Raw genomic sequence first — 21825 nt, 5'->3', positions numbered from 1 at the left:
GTAAATCTGTTGGTGTTTTTATCTGCACAATAATAATATCTGATACTATTGAGTATGTTCTTCTGTTCTCTTGTCTCAGCTGAATATTTCCTGTGCTGTTGTGCAGGTCATCATTTCATCTGTATCCAGTCCATGGATGGGATGCTGATGTTTTTTGAGCAGGAGACTTATGCTTTTGGTCGCTTCCTGCCAGGCTTCTTGTTGCCCGGCCCTCTGAGCTACTGCATCCGCACAGACTCCTTCATCACGGTCTCCTCCACATGGCAGGTGGAGTGCTACAGGTGAGACCAATTCACTCCCTGACCAATTGTTCATATAGTCACTGGCCATATTCTTACATATGCAGAGTCATTCTTATTGAATTCTTCCTCCATGCAAAATACCTTAAATGGATACTCCACCCCAATCACTTACCCCCATGTTGTTCCACACCCATAAAAGCTTTGTTTGTCTTCAGAACACAATTTATTATATTTTGGATGAAAACCGGGAGGCTTTGTCACTGTATTTTGTGAAAGTATTGTCGTCACTTCTTAACGTTACGGTTGAACCACTGATGTCTTTCATACTTTTTTGGACCTTTACAGTTATTTACTTAGCAGTCAATGGCATGTCCACTTACAGTTTAGTTTCAGTTTTTTTTTAAAGATGGCCTCATGTTCTTCTCATAAACACAGTGTAGAATTAAAATAATAGTATTAAATAATACTTTTTTTTTGGTTAAGATTACTGATATGGTAATAGAGTCAAAAATGTTGTAAATTATTTGGGTTGTTTAACAGATAATAAATTAACAGGTCATTTTATGGCTAGAAAATTATTTACGAAAGTATGTGGTAAATTTAGGTTTTCAGCGAGGCAAGCTGACTTATTGGATGGTTATCCCTTCAAATTGTTGGCAGGGGCCCTGATTCAACCCTATTTTGATTATGCTACTTCTTTCTGGTAAAGTAGTTGTTCCCAAGGTATGAAAGAGTTTTGCAAATTGCAAATGGCTCAAACCAAATGAGTTAGAATTGAAAGCCCATCCTCGAACACATTTGCATAGTGAATGTTTTAAGGAGTTGGATTTGTTAACTGTTGAAAAAAAGAGTGTTTTTAAAAATTGGGTATGACATTCTTATGATACTAGGGGTAGTGGTAGGGGTTTTAGAAGTTGGGTGAGGAAAAATATGCTTTTATATACCAGTTAGTGCAATTGCATGGAATAAATAACCAGTGTCAATAAAGGGAATAAAAGACTTGGGGAGTTTTAAAAGAGCTGTATAAAATGGCTATTTAGTGATGCTAGTTAGCATGAACTGTGAAATGCTAGTTAGCACGAAATTGTGATTTTTATATTTTTAAAATTAGTATTTGGTTAGGAGATTGTTATTTATTCACTTACACAGTCACTTACAAAGCCTTTATATTGACAGCGAAGACTGCAATGGACACAAGCGATTGGCTTTATTGTGTTTTTTATCCTCTGCAGTTATTATAAAAGTGTATTGGATACTTGTTATTTTGTACAGTTTGTAAACTTTTCAAATTAATTTCAATTCAGTTTAACAAATTGCATTGTCTCTTGCATGTCAGACAAGAACAGTTGAGTTTCTGATTACCATATTTGATGTGCTCTATGTATATGTGTTGTGCAGTATTTATATATGAATAAAAGATAAGGGTTTGACCGATATTGGTTTTTGACAGCCGATACTGATGCCGATATCTTGGAAAGTGGGGGGTGGCGGGGGGTAGCTAATATAAAGCTGATATAATTTTTAAAAATTGTTTTATTCATATTTAAGAAATTTGAAATCATTTGACAATGGATTAAAAAATAAATATGTAAAATAAACATACTCATACTATCTAATACTATACTAAGGTATTTTCACAAATAAATAAATATTTAATAAAAAATAAAATAAAAAGGAAGTAAACACTGTAATCAACAGGGCACTCTCTATTTTGGGAAGTTTGTGTGCACTGGGAAACATATTTTTCAAATAAAGCAAGGGTAACACCCATTTTACATAAAGCACACAGAAAAAATGACATGAATATGCATAAAGCGCAGCATAAATTGAATTCAGGAGTTTAAAGTTTAAAGCATTCAATTCACATGGACCGACCGTCACACAGAGAACACGAGATCATGCTGGATACATATAAACACGTTCACAAGATCTCACAGCTGGATTCAACTAAGTTTGCAAGGTTTGTGAAATTAAATATTCATTAGTCATTCAAAGATTTGTTTCAATTATATAAATGCGTATTTGCTTAATGCTGACGGCAAACGAGAAAGTATTACAATGTTTGACTTTCTATTACTAATTAGATAAAAGCAATCAGTATAATACTTTTTGTATACATTTTAATTCCTTTGTTTAACCGTCTGATTATTAGCAGTCAAAATAAAAGTCCCGCCTCAAACACATCGGCCAAGCAGAAAAAATTATTGGCCGATGCTGATATTTGAAAAACGCCAAATAACGGCCGATATATCGACCTTGACGATATATCGGTCGACCACTATAAAAGATTAAATTAAATCTGTTCATTAACTTGAAAACAGAAAACTTGAATTAAACCAATTAATTCATATGGATTATGTTCACAATGTTCTTTTGAACAACAGTTTTGGGACAATGGACTTTCAAAAGAGGGACAGAAATCTCTCAGGTTTCATTAAAAATATCAGTCCGTTATTCAGTAATATTCCAGTTCAGTGACGAAGATGAATGAAAGTCATATGGGTTTGGAACGACATGAGGGTAAAATGATGATAGAATTTTCATTTTTAGGTGAACCTTAAAGAATGAAATATGATCTTCACAATCTGGCTAAAGCTGTTGAAAATTGAGATCTGAGCTGAGGTCAGACAGCAGAGCCTTTGGTTCTCATAATACTCCCCATGACCTGCTGATAGCTTTGGAGGACTGTCAGTGATTTCTGAATAGAGCGTTTGATCTGTTACAGACATGCGTGCGCACACACACACCCACACGCACACACACATGCACACTGTGAACGCCGGTACCCAACATGCTCTCAAAGCTGAATAATCACTGCTGTGTCTCATTGCTATAAACATTTGCCCAAACTCACCCAACATTCCTAGAGTAATTCAGTAGAAATTTGGGGTCATATTGCAAATAAAAAACAGGATTTTCTACTTCTTTTGAGACAAAACAATAATAGTTGACCTAGAAGCTCCATCGAGGAGGTCCATCATCCACTTCAGGGGGTTGAACTAGATATTAAATGAATGGTTTTAATTTTTTTGTTTGTTTTTTTTATAAGGTTTTTCAACCTTTACAACCCTTCAGAAAGTCATTGGACTTGTCTATAACATAGAAAAATAATTATCTAAAACTAAATAATTACAAAAACAATTATTTGAATGTCATTTTAACAGATTATATCAGAATTAGTTCAGTGCATCATTGTTCTGGTGAAGTGAATATTGAAGCATTGGACAATCTCCAGTATCTGTGTGTTTAGATTAATTGGTGCAGTTAACATGGTCTTCTCTTTTAAATGCAGGTATGAGACACTGGCTGTAGCCACAGATGCAGACACCAGACAAGACTCTGATCAGCAGAGCAAGAGCTCAGGGAAGAGACTGACGGTGCGTTTCCTTCCAATTGAAAGTGCTACTGTTTCCAGTGTGGATATTTTAATTTGTATATGACTGTGTGTATATTTGTCCTCAGGCTGACTGGACACTGGTGTTAGGAGAAGAGGCTCTAGATATCTGTGTTCCCAACACATCTTCAACTATGTCCTCCATCTTTGTGCTGGGGGAGAGAAATCTCTTCTGTCTCAAGGATAATGGTCAGATCCGCTTCATGAAGAAATTAGAGTTCAACCCCAGCTGTTTCTTGCCCTACGGATCAGGTGATCCATAGTGCCCTTAACTCGTCATGCTGTGCTGTTTAAACATCTATAGCACATGGAAACCTGCTGTTTATGCTTAAAGCAAGAAAAACTATTTGTTGGTAAAATAATAAACTGTATAAATAAGCTGGTTATGGTTTATTAGGAGCGGACAACTATTCGAAAATCTGGAATCTGAGCGTGCAAAAAAATATAAATATTGAGAAAATCGCCTTTAAAATTGTCCAAATGAATTCTTAGCAATGCATATTGCTAACCACAGATTAAGTTTTGATATATTTATGGTAGGAAATGTACAAAATATCTTAATGGAGTAGTCCGTGTCAAATGTTTTGTTATTGGCTGAACCCACATTAATCTCTTGAATTAATGATTTAATGATAAATAAATATATATTTTTTTAAGTCAGCATTTTGTCGCTGCCCATATCAGTGAAGGACAGAATTCACATAGAAAGTGTACTGGCTGACCCTTTCTTTCATTTTGGCCACAGAACGGATGTGTGTTTATGTGTGAGTTGTTGAGAAGGGTGTTGGCTTGTAGGAAAGTGAGAGATGGACATCTTCTGGTGGTTTGGAAGGGGATGCAGTCTATCATTTAACTACTGCATTGACTCCATGTGGGGCCCAGAGACCACAGACCATCTGAACACACTTCCTCCTTCATACTCAGCTGTCTTCTCTCTGGCTTTGTCTTCAGTTTCTGAGGGTTCCACCAACATCCTGATGTGTAACCATAACAGCATGCTGCTGGTGTACCAGGATGTGATGCTGAAGTGGGCCGCCCAGCTGTCCTGTGTGCCTGTGGCTGTACGTGTCGCTAACTTCCCGTAAGTGTGTGCTGCCCAAATGAATCTTTTTCGTGTCTTTCCTAAATCTCCTTAACATCCATTCTTCATCTCAAGTTAGACTGAATATGAGCTGCTGTGTGTGGTATATGCCATCATTCTCATGGTTGTGTGTGTGCTATGTCTCTTTAAAGCATTCAGTGTTTGTGGGACTGTTTGCTTAGAGTGGTTCTCATATGTAGATGTAACAGATATGTCTGTAGAGAGAGTATCTCTCTGGCCATCCCGCACAGCTCACTCACTCTGCCATTGTCCGTCCTGTCTCTCTTCTACTGGCCTCACATTAAAAGAGCATCTGTCAGCACCATCTAGATGAGCTGCTGTGCTTCACGTCTCTAGCACACACACACACACAACCACTCACACCTTCACTTTCTCAAACTTTACTACATTAAAGAATAAAGAGAAATAATAGAATACAGCTAACCATACAATCATATATAGTTAAAATAACAACAAATAATCAGATGGGCTTATCAAGACAGAAGAAAACTATTTCCATCTTTTAGTGTTGATTCTTTTAGTTAAAGCCCATGTTTCCAATCAAACAAATGGTATTTTGGTGCAAATTCATATGGTAATAGAAGCAATCCAAATTAGATGCATACCAATATGCATCTTTTCCCAAACGAGTCGGTTTTAAATTATGGTTGGCCGTTTGAGGAACACAACGAATAATTTCAAATAAATGCTAGTTCTACAAATATTCCTTATCCATCAGTTTGACTGAATAAGCCATCAATTTCCTCTCAGGCTCTGTTATTATCTGTCAGGAAAATATTGCAATGCCTGATATTTTAATGTGACATATACTATACAAGTAATTCATAAGAATGTATTATTAGTCCACTAAAAGTTCACCATCATTTCACCAACCCTGGGTGATCATGAAGTAAGAGACCGTAAGTAGGCTAAGCAGAAGATATTGTTTGTGTAAAGACAGACATACATTGAAAGGTGTTGTGTGTTTTCAGGGAACTGAAGGGGTTGGTGGTGACTCTGAGCTCTGACGGTCATCTCCAGTGCTCTTACATGGGCACTGACCCCTCCTTCTTCACTGCACCTAAAGTGGAAGCCCGAGAGGTCAACTATGATGAAGTAGATAAAGAGATGAAAATGCTGCAAAAGGTTATTCGCGAGGCTAACAAAACCCAAGGTATGATGCACAGAGTTTAGACAAATAAATTCACGCTGTGTGTGTTAATAGATGTTAACAGTTAAAGGTACAATTTGTAAGATATTTGCAGTAAAATGTCCAAAAACCACTAGGCTAGTGTTATATATTTTGTCCAGCTGATTACTAACAATATCTCTAATGTTTTCAACTACTTGTAAATCATGAGAAAATTCCCATTTTAAACAGTGACATGGGGCAGTGCAGTCGCCTGTCAGTGATGCTAGTTACCCTTTGTTACCGCCTTTATTGACACAGAAACCACATGACAGCAGTGTCGTGGACAAATGCGGAAGTAGCTTCGCGACAAATTTCAACTAGAAAGAGATGCGGATCTCGCTTGTGTTTAGTATTTAGATTAGTATTATGGGGCATATACACCAAACGCTGGGCATCGTGTCTCTAGACCCGCGCGAGGAGACCCGTCTGATCCATCGTCTGATCGCGTTTTTGCATTGACTTTGTATCTAATCTACTTGCGCAAATCGTTGAACTCACGTTAAATCAATGATTTATCTTTCCATCTGATTGATGGCCGTCAGCGGTTTGGTAGAAGACAACAAATCCCATCATTCCATGCTCCTTCTTAGCTTCATCAAACCACGCGATTGTTATTGTTTTGGTAGTGTGCCCTCTAGTGGCAGGTCCTACAACCTTTACCTTTAAAGGCCTCTTGCAAATCCCAAAATTATGCCAAATTGAACGCCAGCGAGTCTTTGGGGTTTTAAACAGCTTTTAAACAGCTTGGTTCATGTCAAAATTAATTTGACATGAACCAAGAGAAAACATTACCGTCTACAGCCGCGATAGGGCGCTCTATGTTTTCAGTTTAGACTACAGGAGCACAGAGCAGCATAGAGCGCCCTCTCGCGGCTGTAGACTGTAATGTTTTCTCTTGGTTCATGTCAAATTAATTTTGATAAATAAGTCGCAACCAGTGTTGGGGGTAACGAGTTACAAAGTAACGGATTACAGTAACTATATTACTTTTTGGGGTAACGAAGTAAAGTAACGCATTACACTAATAATATTGGTAACTACACTACTTTACTAGACTATAGGAACGCGCTTTCCTGCGCTACACATGCCGTGTTTGCCTGTGTGTAAAGTTCTGGCTGGGGTTTCCCGATAACGATTGATCTTAGCGCTTAACCCTCAAAGACTCATTATGGATATTCAGAGGCGCCGTAGTGTATGTGATTACGTCATCGCATTTTGACAACATTGATTCGTCAGAAGAAACCAATGCTTTCGTTCCTCTGAGCCAAACAGAAATGATTGTTGACGCTTAGTCCCACCCCCGTGCGCAGATTGGTTCAAACTCTCCCATATTAAACCAATAAGTAGTCTTTTGAACTACTACTTAACATAGCCTATTGCTTTGGAAAATGAACGAAAACAAAGTGAAAGTAAAGTCTGTCGTGAGTGCATGAATACAAACACACAATAACACATTTGCATGAGAAAACTCTCAGAAAAAGCACAAAAAACACTCGACAGAGTACTTTGACATAAAACAAAACAAAAACAAGGATGAAACACATCTGATAAAGTACTGGGATTTATGTCTTGGGTCGTTAGGCGATGTCAGTAAAATCGATTCTGACACAGATTACAGCCAACGAATCGATCATTTATAATATGTATATTATGTATACTAAGTAAATCATTATATAATTATACAGTTCATAAAGATAGTTGCACTATTTTTTTCTGTTGCACTCTGAATATTTCTCACTCATTTTGTGTGTAGTTTGTGAATCATTTGCACTGTTTTTGCACTGTATTGTTGAAGACAATTTGTGCAATTGTTTTTACTATATGCTGCATAGTTTGTGTTTATTGTTCATACTCAGATTGAAAATATATTTCTCAGAAGAAGAAAAAAGAAATGCAATTTATCTTTCAAATAAAATCTAAATTTGTTTTGTTTTATGCCTTCATTTGATAACCAGAAAAATGTAAATACACAACAGAATTTCTTAGGGAAAAAAACATTTCATAAGGCTATTTTAAGAAAAAAATAATAAATGAAGTTGTTTTTATGCATTTAAATAATTACACATGCTAAAAAAAAAAACATATGGTGAAGAAAAAATAAAACATTTCATAGGGCCCTGAACATTTAATTTTTGTTAAACTTTTAATAAATTGCTGTGAAAATGTATGTGTTATGAATTAAATGAATTAGACATGCTTTTTGATGAATACAATTAAATGTAACCATTAAAAAGGAGTTGAGAAAAATAAAAAGTAAAGTAATAAGTAGTGGAGTTACTTTTCAAATGCAGTAACTAGTAAAGTAATCTCATTACAATTTACAGAAGTAACTAGTAACTAATTACATTTTTTGAGTAACTACCCCAACACTGGTCGCAACTGACTATAAGTTGCAGGACCAGCCAATCTATGAAAAAAGTGCCACTTATAGTCCGTAAAATACGGTAAATGTTCTGTGTGTTTGTGTGTGCTCTTTCTCCAGACATTCTCCCGAAGGCAGAGACTGAGGAAGAGCTCACTCTGACCGCCATAGTCTCATCTCACCTGGATGAAGTCTCGGTACTAATGCAAACGAACACGTTTATCTAATTCATATAATTCTGCTGTTTTCATATGAAGCTCATTATAATGACTGCAGGTGACCTAAATAAAAACTTACATTATTTATGAATCATTTGTACAAACATTCACACAGGTTTAGCTATTGAGACAAAGAAATACCGTAGTCTTAAGTAAAACATTTTCTGAGTTACTGCTGAAAGAAAACTTCCCTGAATGTCACTAAAGAAAGCTTTTGTCATATTTTGCTTAGGATTTTGAAGATTGATAGTTTATTATATACTTATACGATAATTACATTTGCGCGCACACACACACATACACAATTTTGTTTGATAAATAATTATTGTAAAATTTACTTTAATGACTACGGACTAACTCAAACCGTAACAGGAAAAAAAAAAAATGCTCTATTAATAATTTTTACCTTTGAGGATGTCCACAACGGAAGGTTTTGTCAGATTTTGTGTACTTTTGTGGATACTGTTTTGTCTCACACACACTTTACTGTCTCATGAGCACACAGTGTGTGATTGTGTTGTGATGGTCTCTCTCACAGTGTGCTGTCATACCTGAGATGAATGGCATGCCCGTCCCCTCTGTCACAGTCAAGGTTGGTTACAGCTCATTTAACGCTGATGTCTATTAAGAATATAGATAATAATAATAGAAGCCTGTAGTGCTTTTTATAATGCTGAGGTGATACAGTATGTCCTGAATGTGTGCTTTATTCTCAGGTTAAAATAAAGAATCGTGGTACGGTGCACAGCCCAAAGATGACGGTGTGTGTTCAGCCTCCTCTGGGAGTCACGCAGGACCAGTTTGTGTTGGACTCCATGGGTATGACTGTGTTTCCTTTTTTAGCATACTCTTGTCTCAAAGTTGTAATCTACCCACAAACAAGTTTCTAGTGTTGTGGTTGATGTGCCTAGCTGGGTGGAGAAATTGAGATGAAGTGTTGGGTTGGCTGAAACCACAAGCGGTTCTGTCTTGGCACATTTGAATTGAAGGTGATGGTTCTTCATCCAGCAAGAAATGTCTGCTAGACACGCTGAGATGTGAGCAGCTGTCATCGGATCGTCAGAATGCAATGATATCAGACAAACAAGAGACATTCTTCACATTTTGCATGAATATGTTGGCCTTATCCAAGTTTAAATCATGGTTTTTGTGGAGTCTTTTATTGAGAGGTGAATGAACAGTCCTTTGACATTGTCTAGGATGCAATGTGTTCGATTACATTATAAATCTCTCCAAATTTTGTAAACAGATTTGTCTTTTGTGTTATAGTGAGTGGTTATTAACAGCAGTGGGAGTAATCCAACATAGGCTCACTGGAAACATTTTTCTCTCCACCTACGTTTTTGCAAAACATACCCAGTGTATGCATAAAAATAATGTGGTTTCCAGCTGAAATAGTTATTAGTGGCAGTAAAACATCAACAAGCTTTATTCCAGTTTGCACAAATTATGATTACAGGGACAGATTATTGATGAATGCCAACTTATTTTTGCATGGTTGTTTGAGAAATACTATGTTATAACTTTAAAATACTTGTACCCTAGTGCATAATTTGCTATAAATAATTTCTGCATCTTCTTGTATAACAGCTGCTCTTGACTTGCTAAATGAACATTTACCAAACAAAAATCTCTCTGCAGTTTGGGATTTTACACCATCATCTACCTGAGACCTTTCCAGGGTCAGTCCACTGTCAGTGCAGGACCAAAGTATTATTTTATTTTGGCCCAAATAATATGTCAGAGAAATTCAATTCAAAGTTGGCCAACCAGAAGCCAGTGTGACATCACAGTAATGTTAAAGAGATGCCAAACCCTGACAAGTTCTTTACTTAGAAATTCCATTGAAAAACTTCTGTCTCATATTTCACCAGACTTCCATGTCATTCAGGCTAGCAACACAACTTCATGAGCCATTACAGCTTGGTAATGTGTAATGTATACTCACAAGTCAACACACACTCTCATTCACACTCATACATACACAATAGAGAAGAATCACTTGCTTCACTCATTCTTTGCTCACTGCTTTGCTATGGTTTGACCCCTTTAACTTACATTACACACACACACACACACACACACACACACACACACACACACACACACACACACACACACACACACACACACACACACACACTCAAGTCATACTCTGACAAACAAAGGAAGCTATAAAAACACATTGTGTCTGAAATAGGCCATACTCTTTGTCTGAAGCTTTAAGGGAAGTGTCTTTACATTTTGATATAGACTCAGAGAGTGTAGCTAATTAAGTCAGCATCCACAGCCATTCTTGTTCATGCTCTAGTCACCTCACGCATTGATTATTTTAACTCTCTTTTGTTTGGGTTAGCCTACCTCACAAACTCCTTCATAATCTCCAGCTGGTCCAGAGCCCAGCTGTCTGTATAATCACTAGAACCTCCTCCATCAAGAATTTCTCTCCTGTTCTAGCATTTACACTGGCTTCTTGTTAAACATTAAGTAGAATACAAGATTTAGCTTCTCACTTTTAAAGCTCTTCACAATCTTGCACCTTCGTATCTCTCGACTTGCTTCATATCTACACCTCGAAGTGTAGGCTTCTTTTATGGTGCTTTTCCACTGTGTGGTACGACTCGGCATGGTTTGTGTTTCCACTGCAGTTTAGTATTGCTTTAGAGTGGGCGGGATTATTCACGTTGTTATAGTTGCGCCGCCTCTACTTTTTTTCCTAAAAAAAAATAAAAATCATTTTCATTTTGTGTCGCCCCATAAATCTCTCACTGGATCTGCTTCTCTGCTATCAATGAGAGGAACATCTGTACTTCCACAACAGACAACAAAACTTTTTGGTTATTAAAAAAGTGCGTTCATTCAAAAAAGTTGCATTCGAAGTATGACACAGGTAGTGAAGATTCTCTCTGAGTTTACACGTCACACTGTGGTAACAGTACGGTTCACTGTACCCAGTGGAAAACCCCCTAAAAGTGAATCGTACCAAGCCGGACCATGTAGTGGAAAAGCGCCATTAGATCTTTGTCATCTGTTTCTCTTGTACTCTCTTCTAGCTTAGTCAAGAAATTTCTTCTTAACTGCCATTTTCTTCTTAATTTTTTAACTTTAGAAAAAAGTTAAGAATAATTTGTATTCCCAAAAATTCATCTTAAGAAATTCTTATCTTTTTTCTTAAGATTGTTCTTAAGACAAAACCTAAGAAGAATTCAAATTCTTCTTAAAATCTTCTTAAAAGTCATATCAAATAACTTAAATTTAGGACAGCCCCAGACTTGTCTTAAATCCCATACAATAATAATTATTTAATTAATTTATTGGGTTATTTCAAATGAATTGTTATATTTAAGCATTACAACAACAGCTAATTATAATACATATAGGAGAACTAGGGATGTGACTTCAAAACTCATTAGAAACTCTGAAACGAGTCAGATAGGGAGCTTTAATTGAACGCCGTTAAGCTTTAATTGAACGCCGTTAAATACATAATCTTTGGCAGTATTAAGCATATATGAATGCACAGGACACATTTGCTGTAGAAGCGCGGACTCAAATACTGGAAGCATTCACTCAGATGAGAGCGCAAAAACTATAGACTGTATAAAAACATGGACGTAGTGTCCGTGACGTCACCCATAGGTTTCCGTAGAGAGTTTTTAAAACCAAAAGTGGGCAAAGCGGGCCGTCGCCATCTTGGCAGCGCGTCACCGCATGTCATTCTGAGGTAATTGAAAACGGGCAAAAAGACGGGAGCTGATTGCTGAAGCCACGCCCACATAGCTCGACGGCTGTATCAGCAGTGGCAATCCACCTGTCACTCAAGTGGCTATGCCCTTAATTATGCAGCACCATAAGGATTAATATAATTTAAAAGGATTAGTTATAAAAAAATTCACCCCCCTCACAGTTGTCATGAAGGGTAAAATTAGCTATATAGACCAAAATCATTTTGTACACCAGGCTATAAACATGTTTTTTTTCTGCTGTAAAGTTGGGCATTTTAACATGGGGAGTCTATGGGATTGATTCCCTTTGCAGCCAGCCTCAAGCGGCCAGTCGAAGAATTGCAGTTTTAGTCACTTCCTTGTTGGCTTCATGAGAGAGAGCGGGAGGTTGCCGCTTGGCAAAAACACTGCACAAAAATGAATGAAACATATCGCTGCAGCTTGAGACAGGCTAACTGAAACTGAACTGTTCAAAAACAGGCCGCATTAAAAACGTGAAGCTGAGTGCCAGTCAAAGTCGCAACGAAAATATACAGTCTATGGTGCATGCTTATTATGATTATTAGGGTAATCTACAGGAAGCACATAAAGACAATAGTGTGAGTTTAGTAGTGCGTCATTTATTCATTCAGATAACAGCTGTTATTTTCTTCTTAAGAAAAAAAATTATTCTTAAAAAGATGTTCTTAAGAATATATTTGAATTGCACTTAAGAACATTCTTACGAACTTCGTGGAATTTATCTTAAGAAATTTCTTAATTTATTTCCAGCCCCAGGTGTTTAGCTGTGCTGCCTAGCCAAAGCTGTTAATTAGAAGTTGTGTCCACATACTGGCCAAATGGTATAACAATGTTTGACGTGAATTAATACAACTTGTTCATAAACTGTAAACCTGAATAAGTTAGCAAAGCTAACAAAGCATAAGTCTGTGATAGCCTAGTGTGAAATGTCAATGCTGTCAAATTAATGGTCTTTAGCAAGAATCCTAGCCTCAGAAGATGGCAGTGTCAGAGAATTTGAGACGCTCTCCTACAGTATGGCAGCTCTTATGGCACGTGCACTGAAGAACCAATAGAACTGATGAATTTTGAGCACACAGTGTCCTGTAAGAGTATGCACACCAACTATTTAAAATCATGCCACACTGTAGAGTACCACTCACGTAGTTCTCCACTTAATTACTTGATATTGGTCTCAAATTGTTGTTGATGTATGTATTGACTTGCATGAGAATGATGTTTGCGTAGATAATATCCCACAATCCTGCCCGTTAAGTCCATTTCTAGTGGGAAACTAGCAGTATTTGTTGATTGTATTTAAAATTTAATTGGATATATTCTTAAATCAGACATGTTGTTATGGTGCCTTGGAAGCCTGTCAGAATCAAGTTTTCTATAGAGGTATCTTTGTACAAAAATGCTCTGTGTTCAGCCATTCACTTACTGGGCAGCAAGGCAGCTGCCTTTAGTTTCTGCTATGAGCAAAAGTAAAACTCCAGTAAGTCATGTGCTTTAATGTTAACTCAACCCATTTCACATTACTTGAAAAAAAAAAAAAAAGAATACAATTCTGTATAGTAGGGCAAATTTCCCACCCAGAGATCTATGTGGATAGCATTGTTTTCTGTTGTGTGAAAATATGTTTTTTGGTGTGAGTAGTCCTTTAGGGGTAGGGCAAAAAAAATCTCAGTATAGTATTGGTGCCATCTCCATTCATGTCCCCCATCCATGTTTGTACAAGTGTCTTGAAGTTCCCGTGATCGCAAATGCCTGTCTGGTCAGGTTTGGTGAGGCTTAGGCCCAATCCCAATTCTATTTTGTACCCCTTCCCCTTGTCCCTTGAAACAGAGTGTCAAGGGGTAGGGGAGAAAATATTCCCCTAAGAATTGGGACACCACTACCATGACGTCACACGCCATCATACGTCGTCTAGCTCTTTCAATACACACATATACTGGTGTGCATTAGAGCCTTTAATTATCGTTCTGTATTAATGAGCTGCTTATTGACACACACACATATTGAAAATCGTGCAGCTCACACATCCAGGAGAAAATTAAACTTGTCGACGCTGCTCCATGACTTTTAACTCTGACAACGTCAGAGGCGTCTTACCTGGGCTAAGGAGAAAAAGAACTGGACTGTTGCCCAGTGGTCCAAAGTCCTCTTTTCAGATGAGAGCAAGTTTTGTATTTCATTTGGAAACCAAGGTCCTAGAGTCTGGAGGAAGGATGGAGAAGCTCATGGCCCAAGTTGCTTGAACTCCGGTGTTAAGTTTCCAAAGTTTATTGACACACTTTTCCTAATGAATGTTGTTCAGATGCTTTGACGCAATGTATTTTGTTTAAAGCGCTATATAAATAAAGGTGACTTGACTTGACAGTCTGTGATGATTTTGGGTGCAATGTCATCTGCTGGTGTTGATCCATTGTGTATTTTGAGAAACCAAAGTCACTGCATCCGTTTACCAAGAAATTTTGGAGCATTTCATGCTTCCTTTTGCTGACTAACTTTTTGAAGATGCTGATTTTATTTTCCAGCAGTATTTGGTACTAAGCCCACACTGTCAAAAGCACCAAAAGTTGGCTAAATGACCATGGTGTTGGTGTGCTTGACTGGCCAGCAAACTCACCAGACCTGAACCCCATAGAGAATCTATGGGCAATTTCAAGAGGAAGATGAGAAACAAGAGACCAAACAATGCAGATGAGCTGAAGGCCATTGTCAAAGAAACTTGGGCTACCATACCACCTTAGCAGTGTCACAAACTGATCACCTCCATGCCAAGCCGAATTGAGGCAGTAATTAAAGCAAAAGGAGCCTCTACCAAGTATTGAGTACTTGTACAGTAAATTAACATACTTTCCAGAAGGCCAACAATTCACTAAAAAGTTATTTTTTTTAATTATTATTATTATTGGTCTTATGAAGTATTCTAATTTGTTGAGATAGTGAATTGGTGGGTTTTGTTAAATGTGAGCCAAAACCATCACAATTAAAAGAACCAAAGAGCCCTATCATACACCCGGCACAATGCGATGCAAGGCGTAGTGCAAGTGTGTTTGCTAGTTTCAGTCCAGCGCCATTCGCATTTTCCCGTCCAGTGCCACGTCGTTTAATTAGCAAATGCATTTAGGCCGTTTGTGCGCCCATGGGCGTGCTGGTCTAAAAAAAGAGGTGTGTTCAGGCGCATTGCTTGCGCATTGCTATTTTAAGGAGCTGAAAATAGACTGTGCCATACACTAACTCAAACCTGGTCTAAAGTCAATGCCGCAATATTTTTTTGTTATTTAAAGAGCACGTTGGTAGAAAATGCACCTCTGGGCAGGTCCACAGTGCGCGTTGACTTTGCTTATTACACACAGGGATGCGCATCACACAAACATGCCAAATATTAAAAACAAAAGGATTACAGTGTAAAATAATATTATTGTGTAGGCTGCATGAATATAAAAATGTAATGATGGATAGTCATTGCGTTTATTGGAATTAGGCTACCTATTTGCAATTCAGCCTATTACTACTTATAATGTTGAATGAAATTCTACTTCATCCCACACCTTCTTCACCTCGGGAAGCTTTGGTGGTTTCCTGCTTGTCCCGTAGATGATCTGCTCGCACACTTTAACTTCGCTTTAACTTCATTTCATTCTGTTCTTCATAACAGTGGTAACAACATGAAGTACTCCATCATTTTTGCTTATACAGATTAGGGCTGTCACTTTTAGTTCGAAAATCGATTGCACAATCGATCGGACCAACCAAAAAAGGTTGCCATGGCTATCTAGTTACAGGAGATTCTGAGTTGTGAAAAGGACCATTGCAAGCTGACAGCGACCGGCTTTTGTGGTGGAAAATTGGCAGTAATACCCCCACCTTGCGCAGCTGTACCTGAGTGTCCCTGGGACATCAGTGCGGTCAGAGCGCGCCTTCTCAACAGCTGGACATATAGTGAGTAAAAAATTTTTGCGCATTTCAATATGCCTGCCTAGTGCGCGCCTAGCCTAAGTGCCGGTTACGTTCAAGAAAAAAACCAAAAAAAGTCAAAATTTCATTTTTTGAACAGTTGTTTGAAATGGATTGAATCATTATTTAAAATAATCTTGGAGATTTTTGAATTACCTAAATCATAAATGCAGCCGGGTTGAAGCCTGCAGTGATGTTTTTCTTTTGTTATGGCAGCCGTCCCCTCTGCATATATATTTTTTCGAGAATGTTGCACTCCTGTTGCTGTTTGTTATTCTGCACAAAACTTCATGCCAATAAATAAGAAATATTGCTGACTTTCCAGCGCTCTCTTTACGTTCGTCCATTATTTGACGTTGAAAAATGAACACTTATGTCTTAAAAATCGAAAATGATTTTTTCACAAAAGTGACAGCCCTAATACAGATAAGACTAACATTTCATTTGGAACTGCAAATTGTGTACCCTTATTTTTGTGTACACTCACATGAATATCAACAAAAATTGTGCTTCTGTAAAATAGAGAAAATTAACCTGATGCGCTTTCTGCCGTCTCTGCCGTGAACATGTCGAGCTTCGCCGTGTCCGAAACTTATGGTTTATATTCACAATAAGCTACATATAATACACATAAAACTGAATTCATAAAGGGCTAATAATGACAGTAAGACATTTTATTGTGCATTGGTTCATATTTAATTATTAATAATTAAATATTATTACAGCAAAAATGCGTTTTTGACCCATGAATAATTTTTATGTGAGGTTGAAAAATAAACGGTGCTATTACCAATGGTGCGATAAGTCTAAGTATTCTTCGAAAGCATATACTTTTTATTAAATAAGTATAAGTATGCCATTCTTCAAAAGCAGCAACAAAAAGCAGTGTGCTCACTGGCAGTACAGTTCAAAAACTAAAAAACTGTGTGTGTGTATTAGGGGCCATACAAGCCGTAATTCATTCTGGCACAAGCCATAATTCATTCTGGCACTCTCACACACTTACATTGTCCATTCACATACATACATTTCTACTCTCACACACATACATTCTCCTTTCACACACTTACATTCTCCTTTCACATACATATTTTTCTACTCTCACACACATACATTCTCCTTTCACATACATACATTTCTACTCTCACACACGTGCATTCTCCTTTTACATACATATATATATATATATATATTTTGCTTTCACACACATGCATTCTCCTTTTACATACATATATTTCTACATTTTTTGGTATCCATTACTTCCTGTTTAAGCAGGAAGTCACTCTGTGACCAGGCAAAACATGTGCAAGACCTGCTCAGCTCTTCCTCACAATTTTACAGTTATGCTATTCAAAGTCATCCTGTTTTCTTTTACATATTTTAAGTTTTTAACTTTAACATTATAATTATTTAACCTACATGTTCTACAGATCTGTGTACAAATGTTAAAACTGATTTTGATTGTATTAACAGGGCTTAACACAAAATTTTCTACTGGTCCGGTTCGGCCAGTGGTTAAATATTTTTACTTGCTCTGGCAAAATTTTCACAGTACTTGCCACACTCAATCAATTAATAAATAAATAAATAAGACCTATTGTTTTTTTATTGTTGACTGTAAAATTGTATTGTATAAATAACCATTTTGCACAAATAGGTACAAAGATAAAACTGAAATGAACCATGCTTTTTCAGTTCGTTCAGGTAGGTCTTACTATTCCAGTTAAGGATGCACTGTTCAGGATTTAATTTATTTTACACTCAAATGAGCCGATTCCCATCCTCGTTGCAAATTTATTTAGTTCCCTATCTGTCGGTCACTACGTGTTATGTCGAACGACATATGGGGTCTCACTTGGGAGGCCAATCATCTCTGAGTTTAAGAGAAAACGCCAATGAAAATTGGCTAGTGGATTTAACATACCTGAGCCACTCCCCGTGCCAACGGGTATAAAGGGCGACAGGTGCATCCACTCATTAGATTTTTGCTTCGGAGCCGAGTGGTTGTATGAAAGCTGTTATACTCCACAAAGCCATTCATCTGCTGTGTGTCGGGAAGCTGTTCTGGTTGTGGTACGGCGCAGACAGCGGTGTCCCTTTCAGCGATTCCCCTGGACGCTTCAACTAAGAGAGCAGATTTCCTAAAAGAGCAAATCATGAACGATTCGCGTCTTCTTAAAGACGCCGTTTCGTCTGCATCCTTCTGGATGCGGTCGTTTCCTGTTCTCTGACAACGGCCATGAGCGTTGTCTTCCGTGTCTAGGCATTCAGCACGCTGAAGGCGCGTTCGTGGATGGTTCATGCACGCACTGCGTGTGTGACCATGGCAACGCTTGCGATCGCGTCTTTCCTTTCTTAAAGGGAAAGGAGCAGACACCTCTGTCACTACCCGTTCCGGTTTCTCTGCCACGAGCAGAGGACCGCCGCCAGCTAGTGCTCTGGGAGATTTGAAGGTGACAGGGCTGAGCTTCTCCGCCGGGCCACGCCCCACGGACCTCTTACCCCTTCCGCAGTGCTTGTCCTGTGTCCTGCTGAGTGATTTTGCTGGGCTGTCTTATGGCAGTCTCAGATGGTAATTTAGTTTACCGCCGGGGATCAGATGTCAATTGCAGCATGGGGGATGGGCTACTGAAGATTCGGCGGGGCTGCCCCCCTCGGGTGTTGTCGCCACTGCCGAATTGGACCCAGAGTTGACAGCCGTGCTTGCCCGGGCAGCTGTGAGCATCAGGATGGAGATGAATGCACTGCCCAGCCCTGAGTGCTCATGGCTGTTCGATTGGTTCTCGGTGTAAAGCGCAGCTCACAACCGTTTTTTTGCTCTGGTTCCTTTCTTCCCGGATGTGCATGGGGAAGTGATGTAGTCGTGGATGGCCCCTTTTTACGGCCGGAAACAGCTCGTTTCATTCCTCCGTCCTCACTACCCTTGATGGCGGGGCAGCTAGGGGTGCGTCGACATTCCCCAGCAGGAGATTGCAATTGCGGTGCACTTGTCTCCGCAAACGCCGCCACTGGGAGGAATAGTCCGCGCCTCTCACCTAAGGCCTGTAAGCTGTCGCCCGCTCTCGCTGCCAAGGCTTACAGTGCTGCGGGCCAAGCTCCCTCTGCCCTGCATGCCATGGCTATCCTGCAAACTAACCAAGCCAAGGCTTTAACAAATGCACGAGGGTAGAACCAACCCGAGGTTGATGCAGGAGCTGCGCACGACAACTGACCTCACCCTTCTGGGCGACGGAAGTCTTGACGCAGTCCCACGGGAAGGCGATGTCCACTCTGGTGGTCCAGAAGTGCCGTTTCTGGTTCAGCGTGGTCGGTATGAGAGACGTTGACAGTGCACTTTCTCGACGCTCCCATCTCCCAGGTTGTCCTGTGTGGCGACGCTGTCAGGGGCTGTGCCCAGCAGTTCCTGACAGAACAACAGCAGACTGAGGCCATACAGCACATCTCGCCCTGACTTGATCCTCTGGTTGCCACCATTCCGTCGCGGGCAGTGCCTAAGCCTGCTCATTGCCGTGGGCGCCCCCCTGCATCCTCCACACCAGCTCCGCCCCGTGCTGAGAGTTCTTCGAGGCCGGCGCGTCGAGCCCCGCGCAGGAGAGCGGCGCCCCCCGTGTCACTTCCGGCTGCGAAGTCCTCTAGGAAGACGACTAAGCGGCCTTGACACAGGCAACTCGGAGATGTGGGAGACTGCTCTTCAGGAGCTGGCGGACACAGCGCCACTCCTTCCCCTGGAAGAGGGCCGGGTGGAGAATCCACAGTTTTTGTTTCTTCTGTTCTGCCGCTGGTCCAATGGCAGCACCCACTATTTCATAAAAGAGCAATTTCCCTTTCCTCCGAGTTGCAAGGCTCGCGGGTTGACGATGAGCAGCGCACTGCCTCCTCACCCATGATGCCACCCTTTCGCCAGCGGTCAAGAGTTCGCGGTTCGGAGACGCAAAGCCTCTCCACGTGTCTCTGGCCAGTTCCTCTGGGAACACGAGGAGTTTGGCCGTTATGACTCGGAACGCGATGCCTTATGGGCCATCCGACACAACTCCCCATCGCTGCACCACTGCGGGTATGTCGGCTGTCTCTTTGGTGCCACCTGTACGGAGTTTGGGAGCGTGGCTTGCGCTGCCCAACCCGTCACGCTGGCTCATTCGGACGGTCCGACACGGTTACGCGATTCAGTTCGCCCGGTGACCTCCGAAGTTCAATGGCGTGCTCGAGACTTCGGTGGCAGTCCGGGACGCCTCTGTCTTGCGCGACGAGATTGCTGTCCTGCTGGCGAAGGATGCAATCGAGCCAGTCCCTCCAGCTGAGATGAGGACAGGGTTTTACAGCCCTTACTTCATCGTACCCAAGAAAAGCGGTGGCCTTCGGCCTATCCTGGATCTGTGAGTCTTGAATCGAGCCCTGCACAAGCTCCTGTTCAATGTGCTGATGCAGAAACGCATTATCAAATGCGTTCAGCTCCAGGACTGGTTTGCAGCGATCGACCTGAAAGACGCGTACTTTCATGTCTCGATCCTCCCTCACCACAGACCGTTTCTGCGGTTTGCATTCGAGGGTCAGGCATGGCAGTACAAGGTCCTCCCCTTCGGTCTCTCACTGTCCCCCGTGTCTTCACGAAGGTCGCGGAGGGCGCACTTGCCCCACTCTGGGAAGTGGGCATCAGGATCCTCAACTATCTCGACGACTGGCTCATTATGGCCCGGTCCCAAGAGCAGTTGTGCAATCACAGGGACTTTGTGCTCCGGCACCTCAGTCGGTTGGGGCTTCAGGTCAACCGAGAGAAGAGCAAGCATTCTAAAAAAAGAGAATGGGGTAGATTGAATAAATAACAGAAGAAATGACCAAAGTAAGTGACGTGACGTGACATTCAGCCAAGTATGGTGACCCATACTCAGAATTTGTGCTCTGCATTTAACCCATCCGAAGTGCACACACACAGAGCAGTGAACACACACACACTGTGAACACACACCCGGAGCAGTGGGCAGCCATTTATGCTGGTAGCCATTAAGTAACTGGTAAGCATTGGCTTAATAAGCAGTGATTGTTTCTCAGATCACCAACAGATGACAGTTTCTCTCTTGTGTCTTTTGAGTGTAGCTCAGTGTGTGCTCAGTTTAGAAAAAACTCCATGCATCCTCTTCAGTAAGAGAGACTTAGAACAGCTGTGCCTGACAGACCGCTCTTAGCCTCATCAGCTGTGATGGACAGTTTAGGTGGAGTTGAGACCTGAGAAGTGGATGGATGGAGACCATGTGCCACACTCTTTTGGATCCCTTTTTATAGTAATTTTTAGAAAACATCATTCTTTGCACATTCCTTATCAGACTTTTTGTGATAAATGTCTTTAGTGTAAATTAGTGTTAAAAAAATACCATATTTAAATTGTAAAAATGTTTTTAAATGTCTTTTAAATGGTAAAGAATGTCTCAACAGCTTTGACTAAACTGAGCTACTGTGTACGCACTAATCGGTTGGATGCTGCACGTTTCAGTATGGATGTTTTTGAAGAAAAAGTGATAGGCCTACAATAGCATTAATTAAGTAGTGCCAAATCATGGAAAATTCTTCTAAAAGTGGCCATTTAAATGTCAGTGTCCGGTAAGATTCATGTGTAGACTTAAGTTCAGCTCAGTTACATGGGTTTATTATAA

At 40.0% G+C, this 21825-nt stretch overlaps 1 protein-coding gene across 3 annotated transcripts in view; it reads left to right on the top strand.

The window, feature by feature from the left end:
• The window catches only part of LOC132102752 (protein PTHB1-like), a 203114-nt gene that overhangs the window by 9094 nt on the left and 172195 nt on the right, over nucleotides 1–21825 (top strand). For all 3 annotated transcript variants that reach the window (XM_059507390.1, XM_059507391.1, XM_059507392.1), the window contains exons 6-13: nucleotides 107–281; nucleotides 3535–3619; nucleotides 3705–3888; nucleotides 4588–4717; nucleotides 5710–5891; nucleotides 8392–8468; nucleotides 9028–9081; nucleotides 9206–9308. In XM_059507390.1, coding sequence (XP_059363373.1) covers nucleotides 107–281; nucleotides 3535–3619; nucleotides 3705–3888; nucleotides 4588–4717; nucleotides 5710–5891; nucleotides 8392–8468; nucleotides 9028–9081; nucleotides 9206–9308 — 990 coding nt within the window. The remainder of the gene's footprint in view (nucleotides 1–106; nucleotides 282–3534; nucleotides 3620–3704; nucleotides 3889–4587; nucleotides 4718–5709; nucleotides 5892–8391; nucleotides 8469–9027; nucleotides 9082–9205; nucleotides 9309–21825) is intronic.

The sequence above is a fragment of the Carassius carassius genome, chromosome 24 (genome assembly GCF_963082965.1).
Source record: "Carassius carassius chromosome 24, fCarCar2.1, whole genome shotgun sequence".
Lineage (NCBI taxonomy): Eukaryota > Metazoa > Chordata > Actinopteri > Cypriniformes > Cyprinidae > Carassius > Carassius carassius.
This window is presented reverse-complemented; position numbering and strand designations above follow the sequence as displayed.